The sequence below is a fragment of the Micromys minutus genome (genome assembly GCF_963924665.1).
Source record: "Micromys minutus genome assembly, chromosome: 31".
Taxonomy (NCBI): domain Eukaryota; kingdom Metazoa; phylum Chordata; class Mammalia; order Rodentia; family Muridae; genus Micromys; species Micromys minutus.
This window is the reverse complement of record NC_137966.1, coordinates 26,841,228-26,858,708: the sequence shown is the minus strand read 5'-3', so window position 1 is coordinate 26,858,708 and position 17,481 is coordinate 26,841,228. Positions and strand designations below refer to the sequence as shown.

The window sequence follows — 17,481 nt, the reverse complement described above, 5'->3', positions numbered from 1 at the left end:
TTTGGCTTGCTTAAAACTGTTTACCTAAAGAATTAGAAACCGACTCAGGAGACAAGGTCATTGGTAATCCAAGAATTCGCCAACTGACAGGAAGATGAACAATGACAAGGACAGCCATCAAGCCTAGATGTAGAACTCAATCCCTCTCTGGAAGAGCTCTTTGAGCCGGAGTTCCCCGAGATGAAGCTAGCAGGCTAAGAGGTCTTTCATCTTCCCAAGATACCAACTCTTGAATAAACCTGGAGCCCTATGAGCTCTAACATCGGCACTGGGAACCAACTGTAAGTCTTTTGGAAGAGCATCAGGTACTTTAATCCCTCAGCCATCTCTCGAGCACTGGTTTTCTTTTCATTTTAGATATACTGGGACATTGTCGGTACGTCCTCCAGTTTTGTTGTCCAAGTATCTTTAGGCATCAAATACTGTCTACTTTTTCACTTAACATAATAATTTTTGCTTCCTCCCTCAACTTTGAGCAGCAATTCCAACTTCTACTTACATCCTAACAGGTGTCTGGGTTTGACTCTGTCTTGGGCTATCACAAACAAGTCTGTACAAGCCTTTTAGAACCTAAGTTTCCAGTTCTCTTGGGCATCTGCCTGGGACAGAATGACAAGTGACTACTTAATTCAAAAACAAAACAAAAACACTATCAAATTCTTGTTCATAGCCATTGAATCACTTGATATGCATGCCAACTGGAAACACGATCCAAAATGGCCTCACCATAGAGAGGCACAAGCTGAGGAGACACAAAGTATTGTCACAAACTCTCTCAGTCATGCTTCCTATCGCTGCTACAAAACACCAGGACCAAAGAGCAAATCGGAGATGAAACGGTTTAGTATACTTCCACATTGCTGTTCATCACTGAAGGGAATCAGAAAAGGAAATCAAAATGGGGAAGAAACCTGGAGGCAGGAGCTGATGCAGAAGCCGTGAAGGAGTGCTGCTTACTGTTGCTTCTCAAGACTTGCTCAACCTGCCTCTTTATAGAACTCAGGACCACCAGCCAGGGACGGCTCCACTCATCATGGGCGGGGCCTCCTCCACTGATCACTTACAGCTGGATCTCAAAGAGGCATTTTCTCAACTGTGGCTCCTTCCTCTCTGATGACTCTAACTTGTGTCAAGTTGACACACAAAACCAGCCAGTACAGAAGCTCATGGCACACTGAGCCAGAAACAAAGATAGGCTCAGAGCCAGTGAGATGGGCAAAGGCACCTGCAACCCACCCTGACCACCTAAGTTCAATCCTGGGTATTGAACACAGGGTAAAGGATGAAAATCAACTCCCATAAGTTTTCTTCTGATCTCCCTATGCATGTGCTATGTCAATGCACACTCACCATGTAAACAAACTACATACATACATACATACATACATACATACATACATACATACATACATACATACATACATAAAAATATAAATACATTTACAAATGAAGACTCTGGTGGTTGTCACTGAACAGAATTTTCACCACACGGCTGCCCTATTCAGATTCTGCCTCTGACTTCCTTCTACGCCTTCAATGTAACTCTCTAGCCTACCCTGTCCCAGGGTATATGCATGGTTCACGCCCTCCTTTGAATGAGTGTTACTGAATGCCACCTTCTCACAGGAGCAACCCCTGAATACTCTTCTACAGCAATGCCCTATGTCACTGTGCCCTTCACTTCCTCTGATTTTACTATAAAATTATACAATCCAAAATGCAAGGCATTTGCCTGCTTTGTCCCAACACCTGAACCCAGGTCCAGAGCTCAGCATCAAAACGGCAGGTACACTGAAGCTTTGGCCTCAGGTGACACTCCATGGTTCAAGTTCCATGTTTGACATGTTCAACAAAAAGTGTTGACCCCAGCAAGAACATTCCGGGAATACTCATGATACCAAACAGATGCTCAGAGAGGAGAGAGTTAAAGACTGAGTGAGCAGGGCAAGGCCCAAACTGAGGGCTATAACCAGAAAAATCAATTCCCAGCCTGGCAGATGGTCTCCTCTCTCCTTCTGGAGAGCTAAAGATATATAACTTGCAGAAAATCCAGAAGGAAGCTTTGGGAGCTCCCTATGGTGTTTGTTAAACACTACCACTCCCCACATCTGAGAGAAGAGCAAATACAGCCTAGGAAGGTAGTGCAGTTTCCCTAGACCAGAATCAGCCAGGGTGGCTAAGGGTAGGTAAAAAGTCAGCCTAGGCTACATCTGCCCTGCCTGAAAAACACAGATTTGATACTCACTTCCTTGACTTAGCACATTCCTTCTTCCAGTTATTCACCAGCACAGGTACCACTTCTTCAGATGTGTCCTCTTTATTCAGTGACCAGAGGTCACTGCTCTCCAGGGGCTGGCGGTAGCCCTGCACCATCATCCTGGGAGCAAGGCACAAAGGGAAACACAATGAGCCTCCCTCACACACCTGCTACTGCTGTCTAACCATGACTGGAAAAATCCGAAACTACTTGGACAAGAAGGCATCTTAACTGGCTAATTCTACTAGGTCTTTGGGGGAAACAAAACAGACTCATCTTGACAAACAGGTGTACGCTATGTTTAGAAATACCTGGGTGTTTATTTCTGATGTGACTTGTAAATTTTATTATTAATTATTTTATTTTCAAACACAGCCTCATGTAGGCCAGATTGGCCTCAAACTCTATATGGCCAAGGTTGACCTTGAACCTCTGATCTTCCTGCTTCCTATGAAAATTCTAGATGCTTTCCTATTGGTGGTGATATATATCTTCCTATGTTTCCTATGACATGCATATATGACTTTGCTATAAGGTAGGAAAAATGACAATGTCACTAGTCAGTATCTGTGTTGGGAAAGTCTTTGTCTTCAGAGCACATGCTATCTTCTTCCCTGTCATCATTTCTTAAGCCAGACAGCATGGTGGGTATTTATACTGCATTCGGGGTCATGCAGCATCTAGACATGATTTAGAAAACAAGGCAGATCTGGTTAAATGCAAATGCTACTCTGCTTTATATGAAGACTGAGCATCCATCAGTGTGGTGTCTGTAGGGTCCTGGAACCAAGTCTGGTGGGATACCATATTAAATAGTTACAAATCTCTTCAACCAAAAGGCAAGCATAGAGCCTGGGCAAGCCAGCTAAAAGTCATGCCAGAAGCCAAGGGTGCTCACAGCCTGTGGATTAATCACTCAGGTGTTCATAACACTGAAGGCTAGTTACTGACCTTAAGATATAACTTGCAGTCAGTATAGGAGGATATTAAAGAAAGCTGAGCTCCAAGGAAGTGTTTATACAGCCCCTGCATTCATGTCCCACTACCTACCCCATCTGGAGGCCTAGCCTTACCCTGTAATCCACCAGAAAGTGATCCTGGAAAGGAAAGAGGCGCTCGATTCTGGACACGGATTCTAGGAGACAAAAGGCACAGGGGAAGGAGAAGAAGGGAATTCAAACTTTACCCTCCACATCGGGGAGAGCTAGACAGAGCTGACCATTCTTCCTTAAAGAACCATGACCCACATCCTCACACTTCTGCATCTCACATGAACTGCTCTCCTGGGCCTCAAAGCTGATCCCTCCATTTTCACCCAACAAATGTCCCCTGAGCACCTACTGTGTGCAAGCACAGTATAACACACTATCAACCCATCTTCATAGCAACCTCATGGCCTTGAGTTAACATTGCCCACGTCATTCACCCCCATTCACTCCCACTCAACAAGTATTTTATGAACACCTACTATATGCTAGGCACTCTATAAAGTAGTGTCAACCTTCCCTTCCTACATTCCCACCTCAACCTTGTGGGTGGTGTTATTATACCCTCCCCACTTTACACATCCATTTACTGAGCACATTTTTAATAAGCATCTACTATGCACCAAGCACTCTTTACAAAGACATGTATACTTTTGTGTTGCATTGCTGGCAATCAAGTTCAGGACCTTGCGAATGCTAGGCTAGTGTTCCTCTCTGATCTTCACTCCCAGCCCACATTTTAAAATTTTATAACCTGTGGACTCTTTGAACACTCCCGTCATTATCTCATCCATCCAGAAGATATTTCCTGAGTACTTACTATGTGTCAGGAAACATGAACAAATATGAACAGAGACAATCCATATATAAATTACCAGTTCATCTCCAAGATCACCCTACAAGACAGGGTTAAGTGTCACCCCATTTTGCAATTAAATGATAACAGAGCAAAAAAACCTGACTGAGCTCCTATATCTAAATGTGACAGGATGTGTGAGACAAATGGTCAGGACTCTAGAGTCAGACAATCAACAGTGATTATACAAACACTAGAAACAATATAAAACTTAACTGCAACCAGCGCCTAAGTATGGGTGGATGTGATCACAGAGCTCACACAGGCAGCACGCAGGGTGGATGTGATCACAGAGATCACACAGGCAGCACGCAGGGTGGATGTGATCATAGAGATCACACAGGCAGCACACAGTGTGGATGTGATTGATCATAGAGATCACACAGGCAGCACGCAGGGTGGATGTGATCACAGAGATCACACAGGCAGCACACAGGGTGGATGTGATCATAGAGATCACACAGGCAGCACACAGTGTGGATGTGACCACAGAGATCACACAGGCAGCACGCAGGGTGGATGTGATCACAGAGATCACACAGGCAGCACACAGTGTGGATGTGACCACAGAGATCACACAGGCAGCACGCAGGGTGGATGTGATCACAGAGCTCACACAGGCAGCACGCAGGGTGGATGTGATTGATCACAGAGATCACACAGGCAGCACGCAGGGTGGATGTGATTGATCATAGAGATCACACAGGCAGCAAGCAGGGTGGATGTGATCATAGAGATCACACAGGCAGCACACAGGGTGGATGTGATCATAGAGATCACACAGGCAGCACGCATTGTTTCATGCAGCTCAGAGAAGGCCTCTCTACGGAAAGCCAATCCAGCATTTAAAGAATGAATGGAAGGCAACTATAGCAACAGGAAAAATGAGACATTCGTGACAGAAAGCAATGTGCTCAGAGCCAGGAATGTTGAGAAGTATGGCCGACCCAGGACCCAAAAGGGACTTAAGTCTACAGCTGAACACTTGACCCATCTATGGAGAGCCCTGGGCTCAACATCTGGCAAGAGACCTGGCAGCTTATGATGGAGGCTGTGGAGTCTATGCTGTAGGTCAGATTAGAAATGGTGGGTCTCTTACAGGCAACCCTAGGAGCCATACAGATTTTTAGCCAAGTATCAAAGAATCTCTTTTCCAGAGGCAGAAGGCCAATTCAACAGGAGGTGGGAAATCACCAGCACAGAGCTCAAGCATTCAACATGTACACATTAAGCTCTCAATTCCAAAATGACCTCTGTGAAAGAGCAACAAGAGCTGAGAGAAGGCATTCAGAGAGCAGAAGAGACAGCCTACTCTAATCATGGGTTTCCCATCCAGTCTGTTGATCAAGTTCCATTCCTACAGTTCCGGAAAGAAGCTGGTTTGAGGAGCAGAATCAGGGTATCAAAATTTTGTTTCTATTTGAAAACAAGTTACTGGGCAAAAAAAATAAATAAATAAAGTAAGGCCAGAACACTGTATTACACTCCAGAGCTAGTAGTCCAAAGGTAAGTGGGCATGCTCAAAGCTCAGAAGCAGTCAGAGGGACCCTGGCTGGGAAGAGGGTGAGTTAGAAAAGCAGTGTTCCAAAGCACATCACTCTATGCGCCATACACAGATTTATATGGATGCTAAATAAAATGACAGTAGCACAAGCCATTGTTCTGTTACACAGATTAAACGAAAAGAAACAAGAATTTCCTTTCCCTTTTCTAAACAAACCCCACATCAGGGCAGTCAAGGAGAGAAACTTCAGCCAGTAAGTAAAGAAATAAGTCCGTCTGATGACAGGATGGTTTGTTTTGCAACTCCAATGGCTTGCTACAACGTCAGATGACGTGAAAAGAATTGTTGTGAGTGATATTGGGTCAAATAACCCTTATCTCTCAAATATTATTACTGAATAAAAATGCAAAAGGTACTCTACTGGTTTTGCAACCTTTTGCACGCAGAACTGTCTTAAAATAAAGTCACAAACCAGCCATGATTTTCCACACTGCAATCCCATAAAACTAAGGCAAGAAAACTGCTATGAATTTTAAGCCAGCCTGGGCTACACACGTGTTTTTGTTTTTAATTGAGTCATTTAAAAAAAGAAACAAAAAAATATATATAGAGAGAGAGGTTGGGGGATGCTTGCCACGCATGCAGGAAGTTTTGGGCCCCATTAGTAAAACTGGATGCAGTGGTGCAGCTTATAATCCCAGCACTCTAGGAGAAAGAGGCAGGTGGTCAGAAATTCAGTCATCCTCAGCTACTAAGTGAACACCAGAGCAATATAAACAGGAGGTCCTGTCAACAAAAAGACAGGAAGGAAATCCATCTGTCTAAGCAATACATAGGAAAGTAACTCACGATACCACAACTGAGTTCACATAAATGTAAAGCTGCCAACCATCCAGACTAGAGAGCCCTTGAGAAATAGTAAGCCTGCAGCTCATCAGATTCACCCAGGAGACAAGTGCCCAGAGCAGGTGTTTGTAGGTCGATGACAACACATGATTGGACAGTAGAGAGTGGGCAGGGACAAAAGTTGTGGTAAGGTTGACGAGGAAGAGAAGCAGGAAATTCAGGAAGCAACATGGAAGCAGACATGGATGTTTCTCTAGGCATACCTCTATATGGATAAGGTTGTTATGATTGTTTCTAAGGGTTTTATGGGTCAATTTATCTTATCTAGGTGGGCAGTTTATATTTTTGCCAACTGGTCGTAAGCTTATTGTGTAGAGGGATTATTGATTGAAAATTTAACATATAAACCTGTTAGATAAATTACTGATTGTTGAGTCATGATTTTACCAGGCTGTGGAGGACAGTGTGTGAAAGCAAAGGCTGAGAAGCAGCTGGAACATGCAGTTCAGCTCTGTTGCCCGCAAGATGTGAGGGCACTAGGGATAGGGCCCGTGAGATAGATGTGTGTGTGAAAGGTTTAGTAACAACACGCTAAGAGAAAGTGAGAGAAAACAACACACTGGAGTGGTCGTGGACACACCAGTCAAAAGAAGTCGGTGTCTGTGATTACTTAGAGGCGGCATGGAGCTGCTGAGATACAGATACACTGTAGTACCGTGTAGCCCTACAGTTGCCAGCACTAGTGCAGGATAGAAGGTTATCACTTTCTATTTTTACCGAAATGGGTGTTCAGTCCCCACCCTAGTGAGGCAGATGCCGTCAGTCTGGGTTCAGATCATAGTCCTGTAGGTTCTAGGTAAGTAACTCCAGTGTCATATCTCAGCACCTTAGTGCTCACACCCAGAACATCAGAGTCCTCAGAGGGTTCTCCAATGCCAGAGAACCACATGAGGCCCACAGAGTGTGTGCAAGATGGATCTCCCTAGCTAAGGCAACACCATCCCTCCTGAAGTGGATATCTTAGCCTTGTTGGCCCACAGCCCATCAAGGCAAAAGACTAAGATGTTTGCTGGCTGGGGAGGGAAGCTCACAGTGGGAAATGACTTCTCTCTTGGATAAACATGTAAGGAAGGACTTGCTTCTATGCCAATGCTAGAGATAGGGCTGGAAGGGAGATGGCAAGGTCCCTGACCCTGTGAAGCTGCCTCCCTGGGGAAAACAGACAATTAAAAAAAAAAGATAACAGCAGTAAGCTAGGTGTGGCTGGTCATCCCAACACTCAGGATGTGAAGACAAAGGGATCAGAGTCATCCTTAAGTACATAAAGAGTTGAAGGCCAGACCTAGCCCCAAAAACAGAAAAGGCAAGGGCTTCATTCAGAACTGGAGCAGCTGTTCCTACTGAGAAGCCAGGTTCTGTTTCTAGCACCCACATGGTGGCTCACACCATCCTGAACTTCAGTTCCAAAGGATCTGTCCTCTTCTAACCTCCAGGTACCAGATATGCACATAATTGCTACATAAACATGCAAGCGAAACACTCATACACATAAAATAACCTAAAACAGCTACAAAAGACAAAGAAGGGAGGGAGAAGAAAAGAGAAGTGGGGAGTAGTAAGGAGCAGTGGCCAGACATCAGCAGGAAAACACACTTGCCTAACCATGAAGAGGGCTAATGCATTCTCCTGAACTCCACACATGCCACAGCATGTGATAAAGCAGTGGAAGGTCTGAGTCTTGTCTTTATTTAAAATCTGTGGGATGTCAAGTAACTTCCTTGGAGGTAACTAAATGAGATAAACCAAGAAAGTTACTTGTCAGACTAAAACATGAACCATGCTACCCCAAGCATTGGGCCAGGTGCTTTTTACATCAGAGATGGTGGGCCAGGGATTGTAAACTGGCTGCTTGTAAATAAAATTTGTTTGGAACACAGCCTGAGGCTGCAGGGCTAAGGAAAAAAAAAAAAAAAAACAGAAAAAAAGAAACTACATAGTAGTTCACAGCAAGCCCTTAGTATCATGAATAGGTAGGTAGGCAGGCAGTCAGGCAGACAGACAAATGAAGGATAGATGGATGAATGAATGGATAAATGGATGGTTAGACGGATAGACAGATATACATAAATAGACAGACAGACAAGTGTCTGATCATAGTTCCTCAAACCTCATGCCTTAAGACATGGTTTGTAGGGAGGTATACATTTAGGCCTCCAAGGACTGTCTGTCACTGGTTCTCAGTCAAAGCCAAACTGTATTAAAGGTGCTACTTGCCTATCTCATTACTTCATGATTGTAGAAAGCCTGCATGGTGCAAATCTTGATGCAAAGTGTCTTGAGCTATCTTTGACCCCTTACTGCCAGTCACTGCCCACTTCTATGTCCAATAACAGCACTCTGGCTATCACATGGAACTAACCCCAAAGCTAAGAATTTCATCACATAGGGTCCCACCAATGACTTGAAAAGTACTCACTTTTGTTCTGAAATGTTTACCATGTTACACCATGGTACTTGGAACAACCATGTTCCCAGTTCAGGGTCACTTATACTAGCTACTAAATAAAACTCCTAAGGTGAGAGTGTTTTTTAGTTTGGGGGTTTGTTTTGTTTTGTTTTTTCCAACAATACCCAGTCTTCCTTCAGCCTTGACTTCAATATAGAGGGAAGATGGCTCTTGGGGCTGTCATCAGAGTCAGTAAGTCCCTCTCAAGTCTATGGAGACAAAGCCTCACTCCAGCTACTCAAACTGAGTCCCTAGCACTAGAAGAAACCCACCAGCAAACACAACAAGGTCATGTTGTTAGCAAGACATTTCCGTTTCTCTCTGTAACCTCCAAGAGCTTCATGTACTTCCAGGCCTCCTCCCTCCTCTAGATCCAATCAGGGACACTCCAGCCACAGGAACCCTGCAAGGTTCCTCTTCCACATGAATTAGGTATAAATTAGAATGTGATAACACAACTTCTCTGAGCCCCAATATTTTTATTGGATATTTTATTTATTTACATTTCAAATCCTTTTCTCGGATTCCCCCCCAGGAGCCCCCAATTCCACCCTCCCTCCCCCTGCTTCTATGAGGGTGCTCCCCCACCCACCCACTCCCTCCTACCCTCCCTCCCTGGCATTCCCCTACACTGAGTCATCAAGCTTTCTCAGGACCAAAGGCCTCTCTTACCATTGATGTACAAGACCATCCTCTGCCACAGATGTGGCTAGAGCCATGGGTCCCTCCAACTCTTTGGTTGGTGGTTTAGTCCCTAGGAGCTATGGGGGTCTGGGAGGTTGATATTGTTCTTCCTATGGGGTTGCAAACCCCTTCAGCTCCTTCAGTCCTTTTTCTAACTCCTCCATTGGGGACCCTGTTCTCAGTCCAGTAGTTGGCTGTGAGCATCTGCCTCTATATTTGTCAGACTGCCACACCTGGGGATCCATCCCACATAGACACCAAACCCAGACACTACAGTGGATGCCAAGAAGTGCTTGCTGGCAGGTGTTGGAAATATGGCGGGAGACTGCTCCACCTCTGGGCTACAGCTGCTGGAGGAGGCAGGACACAGTTGGACCATGCTTACCCAGGGATGGACAGCCGGAGCTCAAGCAGGGGATCCCCAGGCCTGCAATGAGGCCCAGGGCCATTTGGTTCCCAGGCTCTTGGACACCCAGGTGCCACTAGATGCTGAGAAGAGCTGAGAACACAGTGGGGTCCTATGAGCAGGATCTAGCCTGGAGCCAAGTGAGGAAGCAGGGGCTCTGGCTTGGGCTTAATGGCAGCCGCAGCTGGGAACATAGAGACCTCTACGGGAGATTGGATGATGTAGGCGAGGCCTTCTCTACTGCTCCCAACGAGGGTCTGACATTTACTGTCATTTCAGAAAGTGGATGAGTAAAACTGTACCCGCTATCTTAGGGAGGGCCTGAGACTAAATACCTTTTGCAGGGAGGCATGCACCGGGAAGAAAGGATAGTTGGCTAAGCCTCCAGGCCTGGAGCCTAAGTGATCTCATGTGCTCACCTGTGGAGGAGGGGCTTGGGCACTGCCTTATGTGACTGATGGCCACGAATCTACAGTGGGTGGCCAGTGACGGCAGCCTGGTTATCCGGGAATTCTACGGAAGCACTTGCTGTCCCTTAGGGTCCCAGGGGCTTCAGCCTCTCAACCGGGGACCAGAGTACCTCTCACAGTCCCACAGACAGGAGCCTGATACAGCCTGAGAGGCTCTGCCAGAGCCCCAGTATTTTTAGTCCTCAAACACATGTCCCTTGGTGCTGAGGATGTGGCTTGATGGTGTAACACTGGCATCCTCAGCATAGCAAAGAAGCCAGTGAACCAAAAAAGAATCTCTCCTTCGAGTCTAAGAGCTTTGAACTAGCGCCACTTAAGCATCTTTGCACATACAAGAGTGCACACGCACAGACACACACACAGGCACACACACAGGCACACGAAGGCACACCTATGCACACACCAACCACCTGGGGATGCTATCAAAGTTGTCTTAGGTTTGACCCCAGGAGGGGTCCATGATACTATGTATTTTAAGACAGTCCCGTTGAAATCTGCCAGCCACAATACTGTGTTATGAATTAAATCAAAAGCTCCAGATAGCGCTGAACCATTAAAAGCAGGTAGGATGATCGACCTTAAGTTGAATATGTTTTGTCATAATAAATAAACACAATGTTTTTAAAGGGAACCAACTTTTGGCATTACGCCAGACTTCAGCATAACCCCGAGCACCACTTCCTTCCTGGATCTAGGGCAAGTGGACAGAACAGAAGCCTTATCTAGTGTCCCAGGAGGCCCCAAGCAGGCCTCAGAGAACCCTCAGAGGACCTCCCCTGTACTGTTAAAGCAGCCCATGATCGTCAACACTGCCTAAGGCATCAAAATCCCAGGGCAATCTCTCTGACTTTGAGCCTGAGGAACTAATCCAGCCATTATTAAACTTGCCTTTAAGTGGAGTACAACCAAAAGAAGTGATGGGTTCTATAGAAGGACCAGTCCTGGGTTCAAATTCCTGCTCTGCCACTTACAATGGGCAAGAAACTTAAGTCTCTAAGACTCCATTTCCTTGTCTGAAAAACGGGAAAAATAAAAAGAGGCAAGCATATAAATTGCCTCACACAGGAGGGAGCTGGTAAACAGCTGTGCCCCATCTTGACCCCTCAGTGACTGAGGTGTGCATTCACATGGAGAAAGAAACCATGCAAAAAATAAAGCAGGTACAAATACAAGGTACCAAATCAACAAAGCCAAAGAAATGTTCCAGACAGGGAGCCAGCAAACTTCATCTACAGAGAGCCGAAGAGCAAGGTTGGGCTTCAGGGTAAGGGGAATACAGCCGAAGAGGCAACTCCTTAATTTTCCTTTACATTCCCAGCAGCCATGTGGGACATTTTCACAAATAACTAAGAATATGTTCCAATAAAAATCTGCGGATGCAGGGATTTGCCTGGGACTGCTGTCTGCTAGGACCTAGTCTAGAGCCCTAAGTGCCCACAAGGGAATCACACAGGAGGCCAGGCTGCCTGGAAGGACAGATCATAGGGCTGAAACTTGATATGTACTGGAAGGAAGTGGGGGAGGGATGGGGGGGAGAATGGGGGGGTAAATAAGGGAAAGAGAGAGAGAAAGAAAGCTAGACCAGCAGGAAACAGCAGTTCACAGAATGTCCTTGGAACTGACAGAAGTCGCAGAGGGCCCGATGGGTACCATAGCAGAGATAATGTGGATCCACAGTCCCAGCCCCAGCTCCTACCAACTACAGCCCTGTAAGACCATGGCCTTAATCTGCTAAGACTTCCCATTTCTCTAGAAACCCTGGGCAGTTGGAATTCACCTGATTATTTGCTGACTCTACGTTTTCACCTGTGGGTTCTGTTCACATTTCCTAGAATCACCAGCCAGGGACAGGGAAATCGGGTTCCCTACCTCCAGGAACACTAGTGTATCCAAGCACAGGCCTTTGCCTGACAGTTGAGAAGAATGGCTTTGCTATGGGCTTCTGCAAGAATGGAGAGTGAGTCTGCACTGAAGGAGGACTCAGAACAAGTACCCAGAGTAGCTGCAACTACTCCTCTCCCACCTGGGCACACTTACCGGGTCATGGACAGTTTCCGAGAACAGGGGTGAACAGTCTGAGAAGCAGGACAGCACGAGCTGAGCAAGCACGAGGGTGAAGTACAGATAGAATGTGGAATCCCGAAACACGTCCACCTGAGCATCCTGAGCAGGGAAAGCGAGGAACACAGATCAACATAATCTTCCCGGAAAGCGGGGTGTCCCGTGGTGGGAGCCCATGATGGCGTGAGATGTCATGGGCCTCTGCAGGGAATCTGCTAGCAAAGCCTCTTCCCAGATGCTACCCTAAAACCTCAGACCTTTCAGCCTTCAGAACCACAAGATCAATAAACCTGTTTTCTCTAACCCATCCTTACTATGGAGTTAGTTACAGCAATCGTGAAAACGATTGAGATAAGCCCAAAGAGCAGGCTGCAGACAGCCACGTCCCCTGTCGCTGGGCAAACACAGCTCCCAGCCCGGCTCAGCTCCAGCCCAGCCAGCCTACAAAGGCACCACAGACAAGTCTAGTGTGAGTTAGCATTTCCCTGTAGATGGGAAAGAAGGGCTTAGAACAAAATCTGTACCTGATTTGCTGGAGTAGAGATGGTCTTGGAAAAGAAGAAGACCCTATATGGTCCCCCATCCTGTAGTTGCCATGGCAACACATGACCTTTCAAAATGGATTAAGCATCTCTCCCCCAGCCATCAATTACCTTTTTTAAGGCAGAGACGATCTTAGATCTCAAGATGGCGAGGGCACAGAGTAGGGCTACAAGCCAGAAAATAAGCATAATCCCCGAGGACTGGACTCCCTTCCTTCGCTCAAGCTGAATTAAAAAGGTGGCGAGCAGCTGGAAGAGAAAGGTACATAAGAGTTTAGAAAAAGCAGGACCCTAGGGTCCCATGGTGCCCGAGTAAGTGTGCATGACTCAGGGGTCCAAGAACTGCCTGGAGAGGCCCTTACCCAGTCACAACTGTGCCACAGCGGCCACCTAAAGAGTGGTCTCTATTCTCTAAAGGTTTCTTTCTTTTCTGTGTGTATGCATGTGAGAGTGTGCATCATGTGTGCACATGTCTGTATGGGTACACATGTATAGAGGCCAGAGGATGATTCTGAGTTTTCTGCTCTTGCTCTGCCTTATTCTCTTGACACAGAGCTTCTCATTTAACCTGGAGCTAGGCTGATGGCCAAGCTGCCTCTGCTTTCCTATTAAAGATATGTGTGTGGCACACCAGAATTTTTACACGGGTGCTGGAGATTTGAACATCACTTCATGTCTATCCAGCAAGTGTTCTTGACTGAGCCGTCTTCCAGTCCCTGAGTCCTGGGATTCTGTTAAGACCCCCAACAGGGGTGTGAGGAAAGCTCAGTTTAGAAGTGAGACCCAGCTTGAGAGGAGACAGCACAGAGCAGACCCCACTTACTGTGAGGCTGCAGGGCCTTGGGGTCCCTCCCCGCCCCCGGCACCTCCTCTGATCCCCTCCTCCACTCCTCCCTTACCCTGAGTGTCGGATATGCCGCTCTCCACAGGATGGTCTCTGCCCTCAGCCCCTTCATCTTATTTGCCCCTTGGCTTCAGCTCCACTATTCTTCCCTTCAGTGAATTTTCCTTAACTATGAGCCCCAGATCCAATTTCAGAGCTCCCCACTCAAAGCTCCACACACTAGGACACACAGCTTTTAGTCTTTTATAGAGACACCATCGGATGTCTTTGTGCTCAGACAGGCGACACACTTTTACCTCACACACAGTCAGGGCAAGAATGTTTGCTAACTGCCTACAAAATGCCCACAAAAAATTAAGCCCAGTAGGAGAACCAGAAAATAAGCCAAGAGCCACCACAAACACCAGGACAGCAGTAGGAATGAGGCTCTACCTTCTCCTGGCTTTGTGACCTTGGCCCAGTTCCTTCACCTCTCCAGACTTCCGCTCGCTTATCTACAACATGGAAATAGTGTGCAAATGTATGTGCACTGGTCATTCTGGAGTTACTCTTGTGCCTGGCACCTGGTTAACACTGCCATCAGCATCACTGTGTCTTTCTTGTTCCCACCTCTCTCCTAAGCCTCTGTCGTTCCTGACTCAGCCTGTCCTTTCCCTTACACCACCTTTCAGCTCCAACCCTTCAGATAAACTGACTCTCTGCCCCCAAGTCTGTTCTAAGCTTGCTCTTCCTCCTCCTCTTCTAGCTGCCAAGGTCTCTGCTCTCTAAAAGCCTTCCAGGCTTCACACAGGACCCAAGCCTGGCTCAGCTACCCCAACACGACTTCCTGCTTTACTTATTATTCTGCCTCCCTAAAGCCTCCTCACGAGCTCCCAATCCATCACCCTTGAGAAACTCCTACAAATGACATTCTGTGAACTGCACTTAAAGATGCAGGGAGGCACAGGGCAGGGTAGGGACTCCCCTAAGCATTAGAGATTCTGCATATGTTGTTTTTAAGGTCTTAAAATGTTTTATTGTTGCATGTGTGTACCATAATGGACATGTGGGAGTCGGAGGACAACTCTGCAGAGTTGGTTCCCTTCTTCCACCTTTGCATGGGCTTTATACCACAAGCACCTTTATCCTCTGAGCCATTTTTTCAGTCTCATTTATTGGCTTTAGGTTTAAGTTTTGTTCTTTTTCAGATTTATTTTTATTTATTGGTATGAATATGTGTCTATGCGTATACCAAATATATGTGAGTACCCACAAGGTCTGAAGAGGAATCCCCCTGGAGTTGAAATTACAAGGGGTTGTGAGCCAAATTTGGGTCCTCTGCAAGAGCAGCAAGCACTTTTTACCACTGAGCCATCTCTCCAGCCTCTATTTCTTGGTTTTGCGAAACAAGGTCTCATATCTCACAGACTGGCCTCAGGTTCACGGTTGCAGTCAGACTGGCCTTGAACTCCAAGTGCTAGAATGAAAGCATGCGTCGCCAAGTTTGGCTCACTACAAAGTTTCTCTTTTGTTGATGTTTACCTACCATGACCTTGCTCTTGATAGGTAAACACGCTACCACTCAGCCACACTACCGCCTAAGTCCTCCATTTCTCGCTGCCAGTCCCACCAGCCAACACTCACCATGGTGATGCCCAGCAGTGTCGGGCTAACCAGCAACACCGGGGCTAGGGGTACTCCCTGACTTCTTTCCCAGAAAGAGTAAAAGAGGTCTGCCCAGCAGATGATCCACAGAAAGAATCCTAAGGCCTGAAAGAAAAGGGAACATCATGACATGTTACAGCAGCAATCCCTGGATCTCCCTGAGCACCACAAAGTCACCACGAGGACACCAGCTAACCTCCAAGGTTCTCAGATAAAGTGTCCAGTTTCTTTCTCTTTCTCTTTCTTTTTCTTTATGACAGGGTCTCACTATGTGGCCCAGGCTGGCTTTGAACTCCTGGTCTTCCTGCCTTAGCCCCCATGTGTAGGATGACAGGTGTGCCCCACCACTCCCAGCTGTCTAAGTCTCATACCCCTAGTACCTTGCTCAGAATCTGACCTGTAGCCACAGCTTTGGGATGGGTCTATCCCTGCCTATCACTTATGATAATAAAAGAACAGCACAATTTGAGGAAAGAAATACTAATGTATGACGGGCAAGTCAGGCATAGTGGTCTGAAGTCCTAGCATGAGAGTACAAGGGACAAAGGCAGGGGATCTCAAGTTCCAGGCTAGCCTCCTGCCTCAAAGAAATAAAGAGTTAGAGAACACAGGACATAGTAGATGTCAGCTCTTCACAAATGGCTAAATTAAAAAAAAAAAAAAAAAAAAAAAAAAAACACAGGAATATGTACACGTGGAGAAAGCAGAGATTAAAAAAGAAACCAGTGACAAGAGAGGAAAGCCTGGCCAATGGGAACCTCAGACAGAGGGGCTGACACAGGCTCTGGTATTATTCTTGCAGCTTCCCTATAGCCTGAACTAATTTCAAGACCAAAACCTTTTTTTGCATGTTTATGCCATGCACATACATGTGTGAGGACACACATATATGTAGGTACAGGTACACACTGAGGCACCTTTCACTTTACTTCTGAAGCAGGAACTCTTGTTTGAACCTGGGATCCCTTTCCAGCTAGTCTGGCTAGCCAGCCTGACCAGAGGATTACTGTCTCCACCTCAGCGTTCACAGGGATTCTGGTCCTCACATTGTGTGCAGCACTTGAACCAGTGAGCCATCCCCTCAGCCCTGAAAATTCCTTGAAAGTCAAAAGAAATAAATACAAGGAAATTGCTTCAGTAAACAAAGACCTTATGAGAATCCCTTGAGAATATTTCCATCATCCCCAGTGCACACAGGGAAACTGAAACAATGGAGGTTAAAGATTTCACTCAAAGGTCCTATGGCCTGAGTTTTGACCTATGCTTGGCTCCAAATTTCCAGCCTTGATCTACCACATTCTTCTGTCTTCTTCACACAAGGCTAGCCTGGGCTACACAAAGATGCTCTACCCCAGAAGGACACCAGGTGACTTACAGTTTTGGCTTTGTTGAGGTGTGTCATCTGGATGTAGCCCCGGCCATGTCGAGAGAGATAGAAGAAGTAGAGGGGGAAACAGGACCAGAGGTAGACACAAGGCACCCATGTGAGGACCGTGTTCTGAAAGCACTTGGTAAAGTCAGGGTTGCTGGTGTACCATGTGACATTCCAATCCTGGGAACACAAGCACATATAAAGGTCAACTGTCACACCATGAAGGAACAGGGGCTCATAGGATTCAAATCCTGCTGCTGAAGACTCAAAGAAATAGACCATGAGTCCTATACCCAGGGATCTCTCACAAGTTTGCAATTTCAAAGGGTCAGTCACCAGAGCCTGAACAGCAAGTAACAGAAGCAAAGAGAAGTGATCCTAGTGCCACAGCAGCTCCCCTGCTCACAGGATAGAGGGAGGCCGTCACCTGAAGGTCTCCTGCTCACAGGATAGAGGGAGGCCGTCACCTGAAGGTCTCCTGCTCACAGGATAGAGGGAGGCCG

The 17,481-nt window shown here is 46.4% G+C and overlaps 1 protein-coding gene across 4 annotated transcripts in view; it reads right to left on the bottom strand.

Annotated features, from left to right (window-relative positions):
* Positions 1–17,481, bottom strand: part of ABCC1 (ATP binding cassette subfamily C member 1 (ABCC1 blood group)) — a 99,941-nt gene that overhangs the window by 50,727 nt on the left and 31,733 nt on the right. For all 4 annotated transcript variants that reach the window (XM_080942158.1, XM_080942161.1, XM_080942159.1 and 1 more), the window contains exons 2-7: positions 16,982–17,158; positions 15,586–15,711; positions 13,230–13,367; positions 12,553–12,678; positions 3,331–3,392; positions 2,246–2,377 (exon numbers count right to left, since the gene is read on the bottom strand). In XM_080942158.1, coding sequence (XP_080798284.1) covers positions 2,246–2,377; positions 3,331–3,392; positions 12,553–12,678; positions 13,230–13,367; positions 15,586–15,711; positions 16,982–17,158 — 761 coding nt within the window. The remainder of the gene's footprint in view (positions 1–2,245; positions 2,378–3,330; positions 3,393–12,552; positions 12,679–13,229; positions 13,368–15,585; positions 15,712–16,981; positions 17,159–17,481) is intronic.